This window comes from Moschus berezovskii, chromosome 9, assembly GCF_049115385.1.
Source record: "Moschus berezovskii isolate FMDL1 chromosome 9, NW_MosBer_1.0, whole genome shotgun sequence".
NCBI lineage: Eukaryota > Metazoa > Chordata > Mammalia > Artiodactyla > Moschidae > Moschus > Moschus berezovskii.
This window is the reverse complement of record NC_142468.1, coordinates 24,513,570-24,535,813: the sequence shown is the minus strand read 5'-3', so window position 1 is coordinate 24,535,813 and position 22,244 is coordinate 24,513,570. Positions and strand designations below refer to the sequence as shown.

The 22,244-nt window shown below is 38.4% G+C and overlaps 1 protein-coding gene across 5 annotated transcripts in view; it reads left to right on the top strand.

Moving 5' to 3' along the window:
• GPHN (gephyrin) overlaps positions 1–22,244 on the top strand; it is a 546,447-nt gene that overhangs the window by 456,596 nt on the left and 67,607 nt on the right. For all 5 annotated transcript variants that reach the window (XM_088839525.1, XM_055436130.2, XM_055436132.2 and 2 more), the window contains 4 exons: positions 3,907–3,962; positions 11,920–12,039; positions 13,550–13,608; positions 14,645–14,798. In XM_088839525.1, the coding sequence (XP_088695651.1) occupies positions 3,907–3,962; positions 11,920–12,039; positions 13,550–13,608; positions 14,645–14,798 (389 nt within the window). The remainder of the gene's footprint in view (positions 1–3,906; positions 3,963–11,919; positions 12,040–13,549; positions 13,609–14,644; positions 14,799–22,244) is intronic.

Below are 22,244 nucleotides of genomic sequence, written 5' to 3'. Positions count from 1 at the left end.
GAGAGTTGGACTGTGAAGAAAGCTGATCGCCAAAGAATTGATGCTTTTGAACTGTGGTGTTGGAGAAGACTCTTGCGAGTCTCTTGGACTGCAAGGATATCCAACCAGTCCATTCTAAAGGAGATCAGTCCTGGGTGTTCATTGGAAGGACTGATGCTGAGGCTGAAACTCCAATACTTTGGCCACCTCAGTCGAAGAGTTGACTCATTGGAAAAGACCCTGATGCTGGGAGGGACTGGGGGCAAGAGGAGAAGGGGACGACAGAGAATGAGATGGCTGGATGGCATCACCGACTCGATGGACATGAGTTTGAGTGAACTCTGGCAGTTGGTCATGGACAGGGAGGCCTGGTGTGCTGTGATTCATGGGGTCACAAAGAGTCAGATGTGACTGAGCGACTGAACTGAACTGAACTGAAGTTATATGGAATTGATCAGAGCAATCTTTCTAAACATTCTAAAGATGGTGAATGTTGATTCACATTTAAAAAAAAAATAATATACCATGAATCAGCAGAAAAAGGAAGGCATTCAAACTACAGCATTTTGTATTAGAAAATATTTATTGTTTCATTCATGGATTCATTTTTCTAAAGATTCTTAGAAGCCACACTCATTCCTTTCAGTTGCGAACACTTCATATATTGAACACTTATTGAATACCTGTTTTTCACCAGGTACCAGGAATTTCCCTGAGACAAATAAGCAAATTATTACAAATGCATTAAGAAACCGTAATTAGAGTTACTTCAGGAGTACACTAGGGAAACAAAAGAGAAAGGGGAAGGAAGTCAGATATGACTTCCTACAGAAGGTGACACTTGAGCTGAGTCCTAAAAGCTAAGAAGTTTTTCACCAGAAGGCAGGGAGAAGGGAAGGACATTCCAAGCAGTGGGAGTAGCATATGTTATGGAGCTGAAATATGAGTCATCTTGGTATTCTTGGTACTTGAACGAGTAGCTAGACTATAAAATAGATGGAGGACAAGAACCAGAGCCTTTACACTTACTGTTTCCTTTAGGTGAATATCTTTAGATGCAACATGTCCATTTCCATTTCCTCTCTCTCTCTCCACTTACCACCTCTCCCTCTCCATCACATACATACACACACACACACACACACACATACACACACACTTTTTGCCTACTTAGTTCTGGCTTATCCTTCATATTCAAATCATAAATCCTTTATATCAAGGTGGCTCTCCCTGACCTCCAGGGTAGTTCAGGTACTCTCAGTGTATGCTCTCATTAAATTGTGTTCCTTTCCTTTAAAGTGGTTTTCTTAATTTATATTTGTATATTCATTAATGTGACTATTTGATTAACATTAAAATCTATCTCCCTCACTACCAGTGGGTTTAAGAGTTTTGGTTTCCCCACACCCATAAGAAGACAGGCACTAAATACATTATATATCACATACCAAGGATATACATATACAATACATATAAATATATATGCATGCATATATATAAACAAAAGAAGTTTCTTGAAATAATACTCATCTTTACCATATGTGATAAAATATATTTTCTATTTTTCATTTAAAAAATTGCTTACAAGATGATTTTAGAGCCTACCTCTATTTGTGTAAAACATTGCAACAAATTGACTCTGTATTAAAATAGAAACAGTGTCTAGTTTTACTTCCGTTTCCCTGGTGGCTTAGTCATAAAGAATCTGCCTACAATGCAGGAGTCACAGGTTTGACCCCTGGGTCAGGAAGATCCCCTGGAGAGGGAAATGACAACCTACTCCAGTCTTCTTACTTGGGGAATCCCATGGACAGAGGAGCCTGGGGGGCTACACTTCATGAGGTTGTGAAAGAGTTGGAGATAACTTAGCAACTACACAGCAACAACTAGTTTTACTCTCTACTCTGTCCCAGCATCTAGTATGACACTTATGGCATAGAAGACACTAAGTAGAAATTCAGTGAATAAATGAAAGAAATAAAAAGCCTTAAAAGGTATTATTTTAAAGTATGGTTATTCCCATTTTTATCTACAAGTGAACTGAAGTTTAGAGAAAATTTTAGTAATTTGCTGAAAATCCTAAGGCTAATAATAGTCAGAACCAGGATTCAGATTCAACTTTTACTCGAAAACCATGCTAATTTCCCCTTGTTCAAGAGGCAAAAAAAGAAAGCGTCTAGGTTGCTTATGGGGAGGTAGAAAGCTGATAATATCTCTAGCAGAAAAATAAAAATGTTTATTCAGATTTGAGATGCAATTAGTGTAAAACTCTGAAAGATAATTGACTTCTTAATTTTCTAAAGTAAGAAAATTATGATTAGTTTTAAAATATTGAGTGTGGGTATAGATGAAACAAAATTGGTAAAATGTTGATAATTGTTGAAGCAGTAATTTTAAATTGTTTCATTTAAAAAGAAAAAAGAACCCATGAAAGCAGCATAATAAGAATGCCATTCAGGAAAACCACAGTAGTCTCTTTTTTGCAAGTAAACACTGAAAATATTAATACAGTAGGATTCCAAAAAACACCAGAAAGCCAATAGTTTATTAACTGAAGCAAAGTCTGAAAAGCACAAGATACAACATCTAGTAAGTAGAAGACACCTAATGTTAATTTTTGTTCCTCTTCACATTAGGTTAACCAAAGCCAGCTATACAAAAAAAGTGACTTATAAACAGCATTGTATATATAAATAAGCCTTTAGGAAAAATACTGCTTTGCAGTCACATAAAGAAACAATGAATTTTATATCTCCTCTCTAAAAGAGGACAATGCTTTTTATTATTTATAAACATGGCTACAAATATGATTAAAATATTCATATAAATAGTGTTATCTTTGCTGTTTGTATGCCCTCAGACCCTTGCTGTATGCCGATTACAAGGAGGTAATGGTCATAATCATAAAACTCGTTAGGTACATATTGCCTTGACAGTAGTATTGGTCTGAAATCCGCGTCGTGTGTGAAGAAAACCCTTTTAAATACATTTATCTTCAGGAGTATTTTTTCATCCAGCCATTACTGTACTGTATGTGGGGGAAAATTGGATAAGAAGTTTTCTCCATCTCAATTCTGAAAGTGTTTTCTTCCAGCTTAAAAATAAGCAGTCAGTGGAAATTGTGATGTAGCACTGCCTATGTATTTTGTTTTTTTAGCAGCATTTTGATCCTTCATAACAAAATAATGTTGTGTTGGAAATTCATGGTGTGACTTTTCAAATTCCTAGCTCTATCACTATCACTTGTTAAAGGTACTGAACCTTTTCTACTTGAGTTACTTCATTCTGTAACTCATTTCCTTCAAGCATCAAATGAAGAATATATGTTCTTCCTATTTCATGCTTCCCTCATAGCTCAGTCAGTAAAAAATCTGCCTGCAGTGCAGGAGACCCGGGTTCGATTCCTGGGTCAGGAAGATCTCCTAGAGAAGGAAATGGCAATCCACTCCAGTACTCTTGCCTGGAAAATCCCATGGACAGAGGAGCCTGGCGGGCTACAGTCCTTGGGATCACAAGAGTCAGACACGACTTAGCAACTAAACCACCACCACCACTTCATGATAAGTCTCCACGAGTGTGTCCACACACATCACACATATTTTATTTAAGAGGATAGACTAAAAGAACTTCCTATTTAAAAGTGCAAGAGTGGAAATTATGGAACAACAAGAAAACTGTCTCCAAAGACACCAGGAAAGGGCACATTTAGAACTACTTCTGTTGGTACTTTTAAGTTGTGGATACCAATGATCTAACTAGTATTATAATAACAAAACTTTTTTCTAAGATAGGAGATCAGAAAAGTGTTCCAATTTCCTGAAACCTTACCTAATCATTTGAGTCGACTTTTCGAATTCCAAGACTAGGTTCTTATTCCTTGCCATAGGTGCATTCTGATGATTGTTCTTGGTTCTGTTCATCTCACAGCTGCTGATGGCCCGGGAGATCGTTTCATCATTGGAGAATCCCAAGCTGGTGAACAGGTGAGATTCATAGGCCTGAAAAGGCCCTAAAGATTTTAGTTTCATGGACTTTCAGAGTCTAATCCTAAATTTCTGCCATCGTTTTTATGGAAATCTTAGAGAAGGATTAGATGGGTCATCAAAGAGATGATTCCCCTGAGAAAGAATCAAATGAATTCTTTATTAAAGAACCTGCATCTAGTCATATGCAACATGGACATAGTGTTATTAGTATATCTCACAGACATGCCCCACAAGCATTTTCCACCCCTGTGATTGGATGAATCTTTCTCCTACATAAACATTAATATTCTGAATAGAGCTATAATTTCTAATTTCTGGTTTTCTCAGACTTTTCCCCAACTCATGTTATAAACAGGAAAACTTAGAAGAAGCAAATTATTTAATCTTTCGTACTAATCATTTTGATTAATTTTACTCATTGGGGAGCTAACCAGAGAATGCTGCTAAGTCACTTCAGTCGTGTCCGACTCTGTGTCACCCCATAGACGGAAGCCCATCAGGCTCCCCCGTCCCTGGGATTCTCCAGGCAAGAACACTGGAGTGGGTTGCCATTTCCTTCTCCAGTGTGTGAAAGTGAAAAGGGAAAGTGAAGTCGCTCAGTCATGTCTGACTCGTAGTGACCCCATGGACTGCAGCCTACCAGGCTCCTCCGTCCATGGGATTTTCTAGGCAAAAGTACTGGAGTGGCTTGCCATTGCCTTCTCCGAACCAGAGAATAGGTATACATATATTTCTATTAAGAAATGAAGTACTAGTGGGCCATGGTGAACATACAATAGGAGTCCTCTTACTGCTTTTGATACTAGTAATTGGTCATTTGATTGGAAATAAGTTACAAATGGCAGATTATCTTTTAAAATATTATAAATTTAAATTAAATAAATGAATGTTTATTTCTCATTAATCTGGTGGAGAGCCAAGGCTTTTCTTTTAATAAGTATCTACTATTTGAGTTTCTGTTATACCCACAAGGCATTATATGGGATTTCCAGTGTTGGTTTCTTGAAAGTGGAAGAAATTTTAAGGACCTTTGCACAGTGTCTAAGTATAGACTCCTTCTAGATTTTTATTATATTTTTACAGTACTTTTTACAGTTGTTTCACCTACACCTAATTTTACAGGAGTTCTTTTTTAGCAGACTTTTTTAAATGAGATGTTCCAAAGGTTTAGCTTAATTTTTTCAGGAAAAATAGAACTCTTTTTACCCTCATATATCATTGGTTTATGGAATATTTACTTAAATAATTTGATTCAGTAGCAGCTATCACCACAAACTGGTACAAACAAGTTTGGGAATAGTTTGCGTCTTAGACCAGTAGTTTACAGGTGTCTAACAGTTTTAAGCTTCGAGTGTACTGCAGGCATCATCTTGTTCAGTAGGAAGCATATGTTAATCTAGTGAGCTGTGAAAGTTGATTAAAAGAGCTCTTTCCTTATTGACTAGAATCAGGAAAAGACCAGCACACTTTTCTGCTGTCACCAAGCACTCATAAGCATTGTATACAAATAAAGGAGGAAATAATAAATAGAGCAGTTGAGCAAAAGCTATGTCCCGTGCCTTAGCATGTCCCTCCATATGTACTAAAAATAGAGAGGGGTTAAGGAAGTATATAGGAGCCTATGATGCTGATGGTGGCAACCCTAGCTCCCTCACCTCTACCAAGGAGTATGTGTACAGAGCTGTGACGCTGAGCCTAGCACTACAGTAATTAATCCTTATCCATGCTGTACATGGGCTGATTTCAGTCTTCATGACTGTTTTCCTGACAAAAAGAACAACTAGTCTTGGGTCCCTTATTTTTTTATAAATAACTTACATTGTGATCTCGTAACTTACTTGACCTCTTGGTATGTATATCCATCAACAATGGACATCTAAAGCATCCATTTTTTTAACAAAGCTCCAAAATATTAATTATTCAAGGAATACTTCTCTGATCTTCAGTTGAATCTATCCAACACTTATCAAGCATACCTACAGTTTGTACCAAGCACTCTGCTAGGTTGTAGGGATATAAAGTAGATTAATACATGATTAATACTCTGAACAGTTTACATCTAGTGGAGGAGACAGAGTATAAACAACTAAATATAATACAATATATTAAGTGTTAAACTAATGCTGTCAGTCATGTGATGTGGAAAACAATAGAGAGGTTAAGCATTTCGTCCTAGAAGGGTTAGGAAAATGACATTGGAGCTGGGCGTAAGAGAGTTTTTACAAAAACAGAAATGAGAAAGGACCATCCCAAACAGAGAATAGTGTATGTCAAGACCTAGTAGTGTTTGTGGTAGTCACAGCCTAGTATACTTAGGCATAGGTAGTAGATTGTTAAGAACCTTATGGACCCTTCAACTTTATTACTAGTTATGACTTCGAAGTGAAAACTAGGATCACAGGAAAAGTTGTGAAATTTAAAAATTGCCAGCTTCTTGTAAGTTCTCATAAAAGTATGATCGGAAAAAAACACCAACACTATACAAGAAAATAGGGTTTTTCCTCAAATTACCTGGGATGTATTTTATCTCTAACGGACATATCATACACATAAACACTTAAAAGCAATCTCAGAGATATTGCAAAAGCCAAATTGCTCACTTATTGAAAGTACATAAGCTTGAGACCCAGGGTGCCATTGCATCCACTAAGACAGTTTTTTATTTACAACATAGTGTATTGGTGTATGAAATACTTGATCTTAGTCACTCACTATTTGGTCCTATTGATTAGCATTCAGTATCAGTTCAGTCACTCAGTCATGTCCGACTCTTTGTGACCCCATGAACTGCAGCACGCCAGGCCTCCCTGTCCATCACTAACTGCTGGAGTCTACCCAAACCCATGTCCATTGAGTTGGTGATGCCATCCAACCATCTCATCCTCTATTGTTCCCTTCTCCTGCCCTCAATCTTCCCCAGCATCAGGGTCTTTTCAAATGAGTCAGCTTTTCGCATGAGGTGGCCAAAATATTGGAGCTTCAGCCTCAACATCAGTCCTTCCAATGAACCCCCAGGACCAATCTCCTTTAGGATGGAATGGTTGGATCTCCTTGCAATCCAAGGGACTCTCAAGAGTCTTCTCCAACACCACAGTTCAAAAGCATCAATTTTTCGGCAATCAGCTTTCTTTATAGTCCAACTCTCACATCCATACATGACCACTGGAAAAACCATAGCCTTGACTAGATGAACCTTTGTTGACAAAGTAATGTCTCTGCTTTTTAATATGCTGTCTAGGTTGGTCATAACTTTCCTTCCAAGGAGTAAGCATCTTTTAATTTCATGGCATTGGACACTTTTAATTTCAGTTATGCAATTATGAAGTGCTATATTGGGACAAAGTTCAAAAAATCCAACTCAATATCTCTATTAAGGAAAAATCAAGATTTTGATAGTTTTTACTTTATATAAAGTATATGAAGTATAAAAATTAAAAGGCGTATTCTTAGCAATCTATAGGAAGTATCTCATGTATCGCTAGAGTTTTTCCAGTTGATTCAATTCAGTTGCCATTTATATGTCTACTCTCAGTGGATATATAAATATCTTTGTATATCTGGGAATATGTTATACATTGGGTTTAATATGAGTGAGCTGGTAGGAATCCTTCCGCTAGCACTTAGAATTACTGTTTTGGGATAGGAGCCAAATTTTTTAAAAAGCTACCCAAAAAACACTTCTTAAGACTTAGTTTAAGCCAAGAAGTAGAGAAAATTACAGGTATAATCACATTAGAACTTAAAGTAAATTTGCATAGTATGGTACATTGATCCAGACTAAATTGAGGCAGCCTGCAGGCTAACACACTTCAGCTTAAGAAGCAACTACCTGAAACTCACTTTGCGATTCACTTTCCCAAAAAGGCACTTGCAGCGGGAAAAAGTCTTTAAGTCTGTATTAAATATTTTAATTGCACAAACTTGTAAGATAATTTTGACATTAACACCTCTACTGAAAAACAAATATATCAAAACATTCATGCTTTTCATTAAAAAAATCACTACACTGCAAAATGGTCATGTTTAGTGAATGAAGAAATGTACCAGATAATAAGCAGTATCTGACGCTGAAAAAACAAATTAATGCATTGGGCCCTAAGCTTTTTTTTTTTAATTCTATGTATTATCTTGGTAGAAAATTACAGTGTTGTTGTTCAGTCACAGTGGTGTCCGACTCTTTGCAACCCCATGGACTGCAGTACACCAGATTTCCCTGTCCTTTACCATCTCCAGGAGCTTGCTCAAATTCATGTCAAGTCGGTGATGCCATCTAACCATGTCCTCCTCTGTCATCCCCTTCTCCTCCTCTGTCATCCCTTTCTCCTCCTCTGTCGTCCCCTACTCCTCCTGCCTTCAATCTTTCCCAGCATCAGGGTATTTTCTAATGAGTCAGCTCTTCACATCAGGTGGCCAAAGTATTGGAGCTTCAGCATCAGTCCTTCCAATGAATATTCAGGATTGATTTCCTTTAGGATTGACTGGCTTGATCTCCTCGCAGTCCAAGAGTCTTCTCCAAAACCACAGTTCAAAACATCAGTTCTTCAGGACCCAGCCTTCTTTATGGTCCAACTCTCACATCCATACATGACTACTGCAAAAACCATACCTTTGACTATGTGGACCTTTGTTGGCAAAATAATGTCTGCTTTTTAATATGCTGTCTAGGTTTGTCAGACAAACCCTGGTAGCTCAGCTGGTAGAGAATCCACCTGCAATGCAGGAGACCTGGGTTCGATCCCTGGGTTGGGAAGATCTCCTGGAAAAGGGAACAGCCACCCAATCCAGTATTCGGTCCTGGAGAATTCCATGGACTGTATAGTCCATGGGGACTCAAAGAGTTGGACACGACTGAGCGACTTTCAGGTTTGTCACAGCTTTTCTTCCAAGGAGTAAGCGTCTTTTAATTTTATGGCTGCAGTCACCATTTGCAGTGATTTTGGAGCCCAGGAAAATAAAGTCTGTTACTGTTTCCATTGTTTCCCCATCTATTTGCTGTGAAGTGATGGGACCAGATCCCATGATCTTCGTTTTTTGAATGTTGAGCTTTAAACCAGCTTTTTCCACTCTCTTCTTTCACTTTCATCAAGAGGCTCTTCAGTTCCTCTTTGCTTTCTACCATAAGGGTAGTGTTATCTGCATATCTGAGGTTATTGATGTTTCTCCTGGCAATCTTGATTCCAACTTGTGCTTCATCCATCCCAGCATTTCACAAGATGTACTCTGCATATAAGTTAAGTAAGCAGGGTAACAATACACAGCCTTGATGTTCTCCTTTCCCAATTTGGAACCAGTTCATTGTTTCATGTCCGTTCCTAACTATTGCTTCTTGACCTGCATACAGGTTTCTCAGGAGACAGGTAAGGTGGTCTGGTATTCCCATTTCTTTAAGAATTTTCCACAGTTTTTTGTGATCCACACAGTCAAAGGCTTTAGCATAGTCAATGAAGCGGAAGTAGGTGCTTTTTTGGAACTCTTGCTTTTTCTGTGATCCAGCAGATGGTGGCAATTTGATCTCTGGTTCCTCTGACTTTTGTAAATCCAGCTTGAACATCTGGAATTTTTCAGTTCACATACTGTTGAAGCCTAACTTGGAGAATTTTGAGCATTACTTTGCTAGCGTGTGAGATGAATACAATTGTGCAGTAGTTTGAACATTTGTTTACATTAGAATATAATATTTCTGAATAAACCTGAAATGTCTCTTATTCAAATATCAGAATAAGAGGGTATAAAGTACGTGGCTCAATGCCAGATCTGATATCAAGAATCTTTCTCCAATGACTTGTTGGAAAAAATTAATGTGATCACTGAAATTGTAAGCCAAGAAGGATTACATGCTTCATGTAGTTGTTGTGATAATGAGATCAGGCATGCTTATTCATTCATTCTGGAAATATTTATTGACTGCCAACTTTGTGCCAGATACCCTCTAGGCTTTGGGATGATAGAGCAATAAATATGTCTGCAAAGGGAGTGATTAAAGATGAAGGCAAGTACTCTACCAAAGATATAGACAGGATTAAAGGAAACTAACAAAGGAATGTGAAACATTCAGGTGCTAGCAACAATAAGATTTCATTCCCACTTTTAAGTCTGAAGGGGCAAAGAGAGAGAGTGGTACCTGGACCTGGGGAGATTGAGAGCTATGGGAGAGGGTCACCTAATGGAAATGTGGCATCAGTGCTATTAGATATGACATAGCCATCACCAAACTGCAACCCAGCAGGGAAAGAGCACGGGGAATAAAAATTGTACTTCTCTCTCTCTCCTACCCTCTAGTCTCTTGTTGTTCAGTCACTAAGTCTGTCCATGTTTTTACAACCCCATGGACTGCAGCATGCCAGTCTTCCCTGTCTTTCTCTATCTCCCGGAATTTGCCCAAACTCATGTCCATTGAGTCGGTGATGCCATCCCACCATTTTGTCCTCTCTCACCCGCTTCTCTTCCTGCCCTTGGTCTTTCCCAGCATCAGGGTTTTCTCCAGTGAGTCTCTTGTTAGCCCCTCCCACTGACTGGACTTAACCAGAAACCAGAGCGATGGGAACCTGGTTGAAACAATCTACAGAGATCAGCCTCTAGGCCACAGCACAGGATAGAAAATGATGTGATCTAAAGAGGCAAACAGAAAATGTAACAAATTTCTGTCTTTATAGGGCTTATATTCTGAAACATAATAATGCACTTAACCCTTAGCCTAGCATAGACTGAGTTTTCCACAAATATTAGCTATTGGTTGCATTATTTGCAGCAATAACATTATAGAAATAAGCTTCTTAAGGCGTTTCTAACAAATGAATTTCCAGTTTTACTTTGATTGTACATTTAATGAAAGGATAGTTTTCCTTAATCATTCCTTTTTTTTTAATATGGTGAAAAATGTGTAACATAAAGTGTACCATCTTAACCATTTTAAAATGTACAGTTTTTTTAGATTATGTAAGTCCCTCATACTGCAAGGAGATCCAACCAGTCCATTCTAAAGGAGATCAATCCTGGGTGTTCATTGGAGGGACTGATGCTAAAGCTGAAACTCCAATACTTTGGCCACCTCATGCGACGAGTTGACTCACTGGAAAAGACTCTGATGCTGGGAAAGGTTGGGGGCGGGAGGAGAAGGGGACGACAGAGAATGAGATGGCTGGATGGCATCACCGACTCTGTGGACATGAGTTTGAGTGAACTCTGAGAGTTGGTGATGGACAGGGAGGCCTGGCGTGCTGTGATTCATGGGGTCGCGGAGAGTCGGACACGACTGAGCGACTGAACTGAACTGAATTATATTTGATAGGCTTTTATTATTAATTGCATGGTACACTAATATATTTTATGAAGATTTTCAAGAACAGTAAATTTTCTGGTTTGCTTTTATTTAACCAAAATGTTGGTTAATAAAGTACTGTATTTCTCAAACATCAGAACTTTAGCAAATGAACAATATGCTAGTTTTTCATAATTGTCATTCATAAAAATCATATTGCATGGCATTTTTTTAAAGACCGTCATATCACTTTAATTTTATATTAAGAAAATTCACACTGAGTGAAAGACAGTAGTGGCAAAGATAAATGGCAGTTCTTCAAAAAGAAAGCGGGGCACCACGAAAAACATCTGACAGTCATTACCTTAAGTCAAGTGAAAGCCTCTTTGGTGTAAGTGTACCTGTTCGACTTTTATTCTATTTTCCCAAAATGAATAAGACTCCTTTTATGGAAGTGGAAAAAAAAGAAAGTATTAGTCTCTCAGTCATGTCTGACTCTTTGTGACCCTGTGGACTGCCCCCCACCAGGTTTCTCTGTCCATGGGATTCTACAAGCGAGAACATGGCAGTGGGTGGCCATTTCCTTCTCCAGGGGATCGTCCCTTTATGGTTTGTTTCAAAAACTGTTACATCTGCAAGAGTTTCCTTTGCAGGAGCAAAGCAAATCATCTCTTTCTTGTGTGTTTCTATTTTCAGCCGACTCAGACAGTGATGCCAGGACAAGTCATGCGGGTTACAACAGGTGCTCCAATCCCCTGTGGTGCTGATGCAGTAGTGCAAGTGGAGGATACTGAACTTATCAGGGAATCCGACGATGTACGTCATTACCAGGTCTTACGGCTTCATTCCTGTGGCAGTATTATAAGTCATGTCCATTTTCTGCCATGTCTATGAGATTAGCCCAATTTTTTTGTTAGGACCTTACATTGTAGTGTATAGTAAATAAGGAATTGCCTTAGGCTTGAAAACCTTTTATTACAGAAATTGTTTTTATAACCATCACTGGGATTACAGCAGAATTTGAACCACATTTGAGCCATGAAATTGCATTTGCAAGCAAGGAAAGAAACTACCTCAAGATAAAAGAGCAATGATATTAACTGTTGTCCTACCATCTAGTTGAGAAATTTGTTCATCAAGACTAGCATCTAATAAAATGTGAAGATTTTAATACAGAAGAATTTAACAAAGAACATTTGGGCAAGTTCTTGAATGCTTCACTAAGCCAAGCATTTAAACCAAATGACCCTTTCAGCTCTGGTTTTCTATAATTCAGGAAAATCTGTGCCTCCAAACTGCAGTCTGGAAACATTAAATTTATGTCAATTCCCCCTCTATTTCCTAAAATAAAGGACTCTGTTCTTTTATAAATAAAGGCCTCTAAGTAGGCCTTTATTTCACTGAAACTACTGGCAGTTACTGAATCCATAGGATCAGTCAGAAATAAAAGTTTCAATGGAGGATTTACTGATTTTGTTTTGTGAAGAAGTTTAAGATACCTTGTATTTTTTAATACAAGAATAAATGACAAAATATATTCTCCCAGACTGAATATATAGTAAAATTTGGCCATGCTGAGACATACCCTCTTTTCTTCATTTGAGGATTTTCCTTTTTATCACCCACAAGTACTTACTTCCCACAAGTAAGGCTTATAAAATTCAACTCTTGGCATACAGGTCACAATGTCCTGCTGTTAAAACTGCCCAACAAATTTATTGGCATCAAGGAAGCCAGCGGAGCATTGAAATCGTGAACACACTTTGCCAGATGACAAGACACAGCTCCAATATCAAAATATTAATCACAGTTCATAAATGTAAAAATTATGATCACCATTAATTTATAGAAATCTACTACCAGGCAAACTGTAAGTCCTTCACTGAAATTTCTACAGATATTTGGGAATCTTCGCGTGGTATTGAACCCATGATTTACGGGAACAGAATAGTTACCTCCACACACATTCACTGTATCTATTAGGGTAGAGATATCTCTCTCTCTCTCTGTATATATATATATATGTTTTTCCTTGAGAATGCTATTTACAAAGTATGCGTCAATATTTGAATTGGTACATTTTTTTAAAGTACGAGAATCAGTGAAAATGTTTACTTATTCTTTGGGATCAAGACTAATTTTTCAGGAACCTGTGGTAGAAATTCATCATGGTCAAAGGATTTCACAAAGGATTTTCTGTTCCTCTGTATCTTTATATTTTCTGAGCCTGCCTGATAATGAAAGCATCTGAATAGCTAAATTCTATTGATCGAAATTCAGTCAGAGATTGCTCTGTTTGAAATTACATGATTTGCTGTTACCATAGGGCACTGAGGAGCTTGAAGTACGAATTCTGGTGCAAGCTCGGCCAGGCCAAGATATCAGGTAAGTTCATAACACATAGAATGTATAGCCAACTTTTGTTTCTACTATGATCATGAACTCAGGAGAGTATGGCTATTATAAATTCACAGCTCAGTTAATTAACCATTAGCTTTCAGGGATTTTAACCAGTAGCAAAATGATTTTTCTAAATTATATAACCCATGTCTGCCCTACCTACTTTTTTATGAAGTTAGTAAAGGCAAATGATTTGTTCAAAAGCAACATGAGAAGGAAGCAAAGTCATGAGCCTGCATAATCCATAGTTGATCCTATTTCTAGATAATCCAGAATTTCTTATCCTTATCCCTAGGTAACTGAGAATTTGATATTAACACAGATACTTTCAAAGTTGAGTGTTTATATAATTAGCTGAAAGCCCCTCCTCAACTACCAATAATGGAATAATGTGCTACTCTTTATATACAAAGTTGAGACTACTGTTTTATTATAAAAGTGTATATCCTTCAGATGATTTTTCTCATGATTGAATATGTTTGCCCTGATTCCATTAATCCTAATTTACTCAACATTTTGTAACAAAGCTACACTTCTTCCACTCCTATGGGGGCACAGTGAATGGGGTGGCCACAGAACTGGACCAGTCTAAGTGGTCTAATGGAAATTATCTCCATGGATGTAACCTCATTAGCATTATTCTCTTCACCACAATGCTAACAAGCTCTGGAATGGCATTAGATTTAATGCCTGCCTTAAACCAAAGAAAGTTTGCAGTTGATGTTTTTGACTATAATGTGTTACAAAGCAATTTGTAAAATAATTTTCAAACATGAAGTAGCATATTCCTGTTTAACAGCAATAGATATAAACCTATTTCTGTCTTCCATTGTGTGATTTAAATTTTTTTAATTAAAAAAGCATAGAGTTTTTTAAATCTCTTCGTTTTAGTCCTCTGTTCCATGCCTCATTTCCCCTTTTCCCCCTTGAGTGTCCCCTTTCTCTGACACTAAAGTTTCCCTCTGAGTTGAGAAAATATTGTTCTTAGTCATACTGCTTATGGTTCTGCTTTGATTTTCAGACCCATTGGCCATGACATTAAAAGAGGGGAATGCGTTTTGGCCAAAGGAACCCACATGGGCCCCTCAGAGATTGGTCTTCTGGCAACTGTGGGTGTTACCGAGGTTGAAGTTAATAAGTTTCCAGTGGTTGCAGTCATGTCAACAGGGAATGAGGTAAAAAAGGTGGGGGGAGGGGCGGCTTGTGGCAAGGGAAGCGGGGTAGTGGGACTTTCAGAGAAAAGCATTTCTGATATTCTGTGTTCTATATTAAATAGAATATTAAGGATTATAGATCTTTCCACATTTCTATAAAAAGGGAATAATAAATGGACCTCGGGATAGTTCAAGTACAGAAGATGGAAAGGAAGAACTAGAAAATGTATATTAAGTGTTCCCTTCCATTTACTAGAAAGAAATATTACAACCAATTGCCTTCCGCACACTCAGTACATATAAACAGAGAATGCTGACTGCTAGCTATAGATATTCAACTGTGCAAACCTAGTACTTAGTCTACTGGTACAGTGAATCGTGCCTGCTCTGCTGCTGAGATGATGGGCCACCTAACTTTGTGTGAGAAGTGATTCAATGAATTGGGACACCACGGCTAGCCGTTTTTCTTGCTTAACATTCCATGTGATCTTTAGTCACCAGGAAGGATTTGAAAATCATTTTTCTCTCTAAAGATAGCATCTCTAGTGGCATGCTATTCAGAATATGTCAAAATGTCATTTCAGTCCTAATTTAGGAAAGGAAGTGTAGTCAGTATTCTGAGAACTTTTGAAAAACTTTGTGTTCCTTCTTTGCTTAGGTTATACAGAACTTCAATTGGAGGCTATAAGGCCAAACTAGGAATATTGAAAAGTGAATCTGCTGGAAATTCAAAGCCTAAAAGTAGAATCAGAAACTACTGAGATTTTTTTCAAGTTATTCGTTAAGATCTTATACTATTTTTAAAAAGATTAACAGAATTTTTTTTCTATCTCTCTTTTAATCTCTAACGTTCTAAAAATAAGCCATTTGCTACCATTATTTTTCATTTCTTAGACTTGGAAATGGACATTTTCAAGGGTCTATTGCCCTTATAGTTCTTTTGGAAAGGACGGAAGAAAAGAATATTTTGTTTTGATAATGGAGAGATAAATCAGCATTCTATATCTGCTTACTTCCCAGTATAGGTGTACTAGTCATTCCCTAAAACTATTGACTGACCCATAAGAAACATTCTTTTCAGTTGATCTACACAGTGATGATTTTTCTGTCCTTCGGACCAACCAACACTATGTTTAGCATCAAAAAGAAATTTCTGTTCAACTGATTGACTTAATGAACTGTTCTTATTCGAGATTTATGTATATGCCTTGTGCATCTAAGTGACTTCATGGGGCTTAGGAAAGCTAGGTAGAATGAGCAAACTAATAGACAGCTATTTATTAGGCAACTTTGTTTAAGCTGCATTTTTTGTTTTCCTCCTAATGACTTTGTAGGTCTGGATTCCCAGTTACTCCCCCAGAGTACATTGGCAGTATTTTTTAAGCTACCTTTTATACTCTTTTTTAAAACGATTTACTAGTAGTAAGGATGAGACTAGAGATAGTACATACGTGGTAGAACCTAAGGAAGATTTTGTGGTTTTAGTTCCCTGCCCCTTTAGACTTGATTATCTTTGAAGAGACTTTGATAGATCCTGTGTGACTCTCTTTCCCTACATTTTCTGGCCTGCTGTACTTACATGGTTTTCCAAGGGAAAATGCTTTTAAATTCCATGATCTCTAGTTCCGTGTAGTTTGACAATCCTCCCTGTGCTGTGCTGTGCTTAGTTGCTCAGTCGTGTCCAACTGTTTGCAATGCCATGGACTAGCCCACCCTGGGGATTCTCCCAGCAAGAATACTGGTGTAAGTTGCCATGCCCTCCCCCAGGGGATCTTTCCAACCCAGGAATTGAACTGGGGTCTCCTGCATTGCAGGCAGATTCTTTACCAGCTGAGCTACCAGGGAAGCTCCGACATTCCTCCCTACTCCTATCCAAAGTTCAGTTCAGTCACTCAGTCATGTCTGACTCTTTGCGACCCCATGAATCACAGCACGCCAGGCCTCCCTGTCCATCACTGACTCCCGGAGTTCACTCAAACTCATGTCCATCGAGTCGGTGATGCCATCCAGCCATCTCATTCTCTGTCGTCCCCTTCTCCTCCTGCCCCCAATCCTTCCCAGCATCAGAGTCTTTTCCAGTGAGTCAACTCGTCGCATGAGGTGGCCAAAGTATTGCAGTTTCAGCTTTAGCATCAATCCTTCCAATGAACACCCAAGATCAATCTCCCTTAGAATGGACTGGTTGGATCTCGTTGCGGTACAAGGGACTCTCAAGAGTCTTCTCCAACACCACAGTTCAAAAGCATGAGATCCTCAGATAGCCAGAAAACAATAAGAAAAAAATTATTCACTTATTTCAAAGAGGCCAAAAGTAATTACATTTGTATATTAATGTGATAAGTCTATAATTTACTCACAGCACAAGCTCCACTTAAGTGTTAGTTCTGACTTATCCTGATATGTATGGCTTCACATAAGCCACCTCTTGAATCTAGTGTGTATATTGATAAGCAGAACAGTAGCCTAAGGCAGCCCAAAGAATGCTATACAAGATGTCTATGTAGACTCACTCAGAACCTGCTCTGTATTTTGTGACTACATGAGCTTATTCAGGATGAAGGAATCATTTTAAAATTGGGAAGCCAGAATTGCAAACTATAACTCACACAGAATAGTTGGTATAGACGTTTGTTAATTTTGACAAACTGTGCATGTTAAAATTTAAGTAATAGCATCCAGTAATTAAATACTGGTGGTCATACATTTCCAACTTCATGCATTTGCTCAATAAATGTTAGTTGAACATCTGTTACATATGAAATACCCACCAGAGGTTCTCTTAACTAAACATCAGACTTACAAGATATGAATAATCTATACCTTGAACCAATTTCCTGAGATATTAAAAAGGAAACTCAGCATTCAGGAGGGGAGCATCAGGCTTTCTTCAGTGGGACCAGTCATCATAGTACTTCACACTGCCATCCAACAACTGTTCTCTTTGTTCTTCAAGTAACATTTAGGTGCAGGGGACAAGAGTTCTACTAGGAGAGTATGAGAGCTATCAGCATAAAAGCACCATGCCCTACATAGGAATCAGTATTTCTTATAACAATCTTAGGCAGTTTCCAGAGTCCCTACAAGGGAAATGCCCAGTTTCAAATGTTATCACATTCATGGAAGCCCAAAGCCTGGCTTTCCATTATGGATTCATTTGGAAATCCATGGATTCTTCTATTCCATACACAAGTTACTATTCAGAGACCATTTTTACCATAAGAAATGAAAGTGAAGAGGAACTCAAAGGCCTCTTGATGAAAGTGAAAGAGGAGAGTGAAAAGGTTGGCTTGAAGCTCAACATTCAGAAAACAAAGATCATGGCATCTGGTCCCATCACTTCATGGGAAATAGATGGAAAAACAGTGGAAACAGTGTCAGACTTTGTTTTTGGGGGCTCCAAAATCACTGCAGATGCTGATTGCAGCCATGAAATTAAAAGACGCTTGCTCCTTGGAAGGAAAGTTATGACCAACCTTGATAGTATATTAAAAAGCAGAGACATTACTTTGCCAACCAAGGTCCGTCTAGTCAAGGCAATGGTTTTTCCCGTGGTCATGTATGGATGTGAGAGTTGGACTGTGAAGAAAGCTGATCGCCGAAGAATCGATGCTTTTGAACTGTGGTGTTGGAGAAGACTCTTGAGAGTCCCTTATACTGCAAGGAGATCCAACCAGTCCATTCTAAAGGAGATCAATCCTGGGTGTTCATTGGAGGGACTGATGCTAAAGCTGAAACTCCAATACTTTGGCCACCTCATGCGACGAGTTGACTCACTGGAAAAGACTCTGATGCTGGGAAAGGTTGGGGGCGGGAGGAGAAGGGGACGACGGAGAATGAGATGGCTGGATGGCATCACCGACTCTGTGGACATGAGTTTGAGTGTACTCCGGGAGTTGGTGATGGACAGGGAGGCCTGGCGTGCTGTGATTCATGGGGTCGCGGAGAGTCGGACACGACTGAGCGACTGAACTGAACTGAACTGAACAAATTGACCTTTTTCTTTGTCACATTTCCAGAGAAACTGAGCTAGAAAGTTAATCCAAGTTCAAATTTGTCCTTAGAGATGGAGAAAGGATTTTGTTCATCTTTCAGTTTAGTTCAGTTCAGTCGCTCAGTCGTGTCCGACTCTTTGCAACCCCATGAATCACAGCACGCCAGGCCTCCCTGTCCATCACCAACTCCTGGAGTTCACTCAAACTCATGTCCATCGAGTCGGTGATGCCATCCAGCCATCTCATTCTCTGTCGTCCCTGTCTCCTCCTGCCCCCAATCCCTCCCAGCATCAGAGTCTTTTCCAGTGAGTCAACTCATTGCATGAAGTGGCCAAAGTATTGCAGTTTCAGCTTTAGCATCAGTCCCTCCAATGAACACGCAGGATTGATCTCCTTTAGAATGGACTGGTTGGATATCCTTGCAGTCCAAGGGACTCTCAAGAGTCTTCTCCAGCACCACAATTCAAAAGTATCAATTCTTCCGCGATCAGCTTTCTTCACAGTCCAACTCTCACATCCATACATGACTACTGGAAAAACCATAGTCTTGACAATTGGACCCTGGTTGGTAAAGTAACGTCTCTGCTTTTTAATATGCTATCTAGGTTGGTCATAACTTTCCTTCCAAGGAGTAAGCATCTTTTAATTTCATGGCTGCAATCAGCATCTTTAACCTCACATAAAAGAATGCACTGTCTGCAGAAAATTAGAAAACAGTAGTAAAACTAACTACAAATCATTCTGTTCTTTATTATCAGCATGCAGTGGCAATTCTAAACAATGTCAATGATAAAATATTCCTTTCCACCGAGACAGTCACTCTTACAACCCCTCCTCTCTCAGTATGCTATCATACTTATGCCAGATACTATTCTGACTACTGGAGACGACAGCAGCAAGCAAGATAGGTAAAGCCCCTGCTCTTATAGAATTTATGTTCTGATAGGAGGAGGGGGATAGTCAATAAACAAATAGCAGTAAATTGTATGAATTTTTAAAGCATAAAATGATAAAGATTGCTAGTAGAAGAGGTATATGCCAGGTATATAATAATTATATTCAATATAATCAATTATTCATTATATTCAATTCTATTGAATAATGTAATTATATTCAATATAATCTATTGACACTTATTCCATATCAACCCTTTTATTCGCTCCCTGATACAATAAAACTGGAAGCCTGAAAACATGATTTCTCAGTCTCTCTTTCCCTGTGGTCCAGGTAGGTTTTGCCATTGGGATGTGTTCACATGATATTAGAAGGTGGAAAAAGACAGCAGCATCTCTCTCCTCCAGCAGCCCTGGGGACAGGGGTGACTTCTGGCAAACACTGATCTTTAGTGATATACTTTTCTTCTTTTATTTCTCCACCTTGGCAACACACTATAACCAATCCCATGCGTTAAATCCTCTCTTTTCCCACTCTCTCCATTTGAAAAAGCTAAAGGAGTTTTGATTTTCGTGTCTGAACCTGACTGGCAGACAGATAGAGTCCTGTGTTTTACAAAGACTAATTAGGCTTCACTGATGAGGGAAATCAGAGTGGAAATCCAAAGACATTGAAGGTACATGTCATGTGACTAGAATTGTGTTCCAAGCAGAGGGGATGACAAACACAAAGGCCCTGGTGTATGGTGCATGCTTATGTTTGAGCAACAGCAATGAAGCCAATGTGGCTGAAGAATAGAGGGAAGGTAGAAAGTGAAAGGAGATGAAGTTGGAGAGGTAACGGAAACAAGATCCTTTTATTCTAAATAGACAGTTTTGAGGAAGTGGAACATAAAATATCTTAAATTTGCAAATGCTTACTCTGTCTTCTATATGAATGATTTGGCATATGGGAGAGAAAAGGTGAAAGGCTGAGAGGCCCATTGAAAGGCTGTGGAGTACTCCAGCAAGAGTTTTGGGCGAGAATGATAGTGGAGATAGTGAGAAGTAATCAGATCCAGAATATATTTTGAAGGTAAAATCAGCAAACAAGATTTTCCAGAGAATTCAAAGTAGAAGATAAGAGAAAGTTAAAAGTCAAGATGAAGTCTAAGGTTTTGACCTGAGCTTTGATAACTGACCTAAGGAGAGTTATCATTTACCCTGATAAGAAAGATTAGGCAGCAGAAATCAGGGCTTCTTCTTTGGAAATGTTAAGTTTGAAATACTTATGAGAATTAAGAGTAGGCAATTAAACATATTAGTCTGGAGCTTAGGAGAAAGGTTAGAATTAAAGGTACATATTTGGAAGTTATCAGCATATGTATATAGTATTTAAAAATAGTACATATATATATATATAGTATTTAAAATCATGAGACTGCATAAGGTCACCTAGGAAATCAGTATAAATAGAAGATAGGAGGTGTAACTTTTACACTTAGACAGCTGTCCCTTCTTCCTCTTTCCCCAACCTTTATATTTCCAAGTTTTATTTTCTAATTTTGACTCTTGATGACATCATCTCTCCATTCCATAAAATATATTGTTTCCCTTGAAACTGTAGATGGTAACTTACAGATCTTTAAACTGGATATCAGTCTGCCAGCTGCCATGAGCTTCAAGAAATCAAGATTGTATGATTGTTACCTAGTTACCAAAGTACTAGCAATAAGTATTCCTTCCAGAGATGGTGAGTTTTCATCTAATTTCAGTCACCTTCAGCCATACTCTGTAACTCATTCATTCATTTTTATTCTTCTTCTCCCCCACCTCCTTCCCTGTCTCTCCCTCCCTCTCTGCAGCCCTCCCTCTCTGTCTCTCATGCACATACATACAGAACTAGGTGTATTTATGTCCACTGTTTATTTTATTCCATCTTTTATAAATCTCTTGGCCACTCTAATAACAGGTGTTTGTACAAACAAGTTTATTCTTTGGACACATAAGCTCTGTCTAAAATCTCCCTATACTGTTCTTTGGGGGCTGCCGCAAGCAGCTCTTGTTATAAAAGTAGAGTCTTTAAAATTTTTGTCCCCACTAATAAGAGAAAGAATAAGAAGTTGAGTGTCTTACTATGACCAGTACTGCTATGTGCTTTATGATTAAAGCAGCACTATGAGGTTAATATAACTATCCCTCATTTTATGTAAGAGAAAATTGAAGCTCAAAAACAAAGCAACTTACCCAACATCATATATTTTGTCTAAGTGATTAAGCCTGGTTTCACACCTGTCTTTTGCTGTAATGACCTTTTTCCACTATTCCACAATGCTTCCCAATTGCTTAAATTTCATTTCCCCAACTTTTTAATGGCAGTCTCTGAAATCTATCAGGTTAGATGTTCCTTTGTTTTCTGATAGCCACACTTTGTTTCTTGTCCAGATTAAAGACCATGACACCACTTTCAAGTTGCCCTCTCTAGCACTTCAGATGGCTTTACTCCTTCAATTTATTCCTTTGCTTACTGTGGTGATACCCAAAGTGAATGACTCCTTTCTCCACTTTCTCCATTTTTGTTCCCAAGCAGAAAAACAGTACTG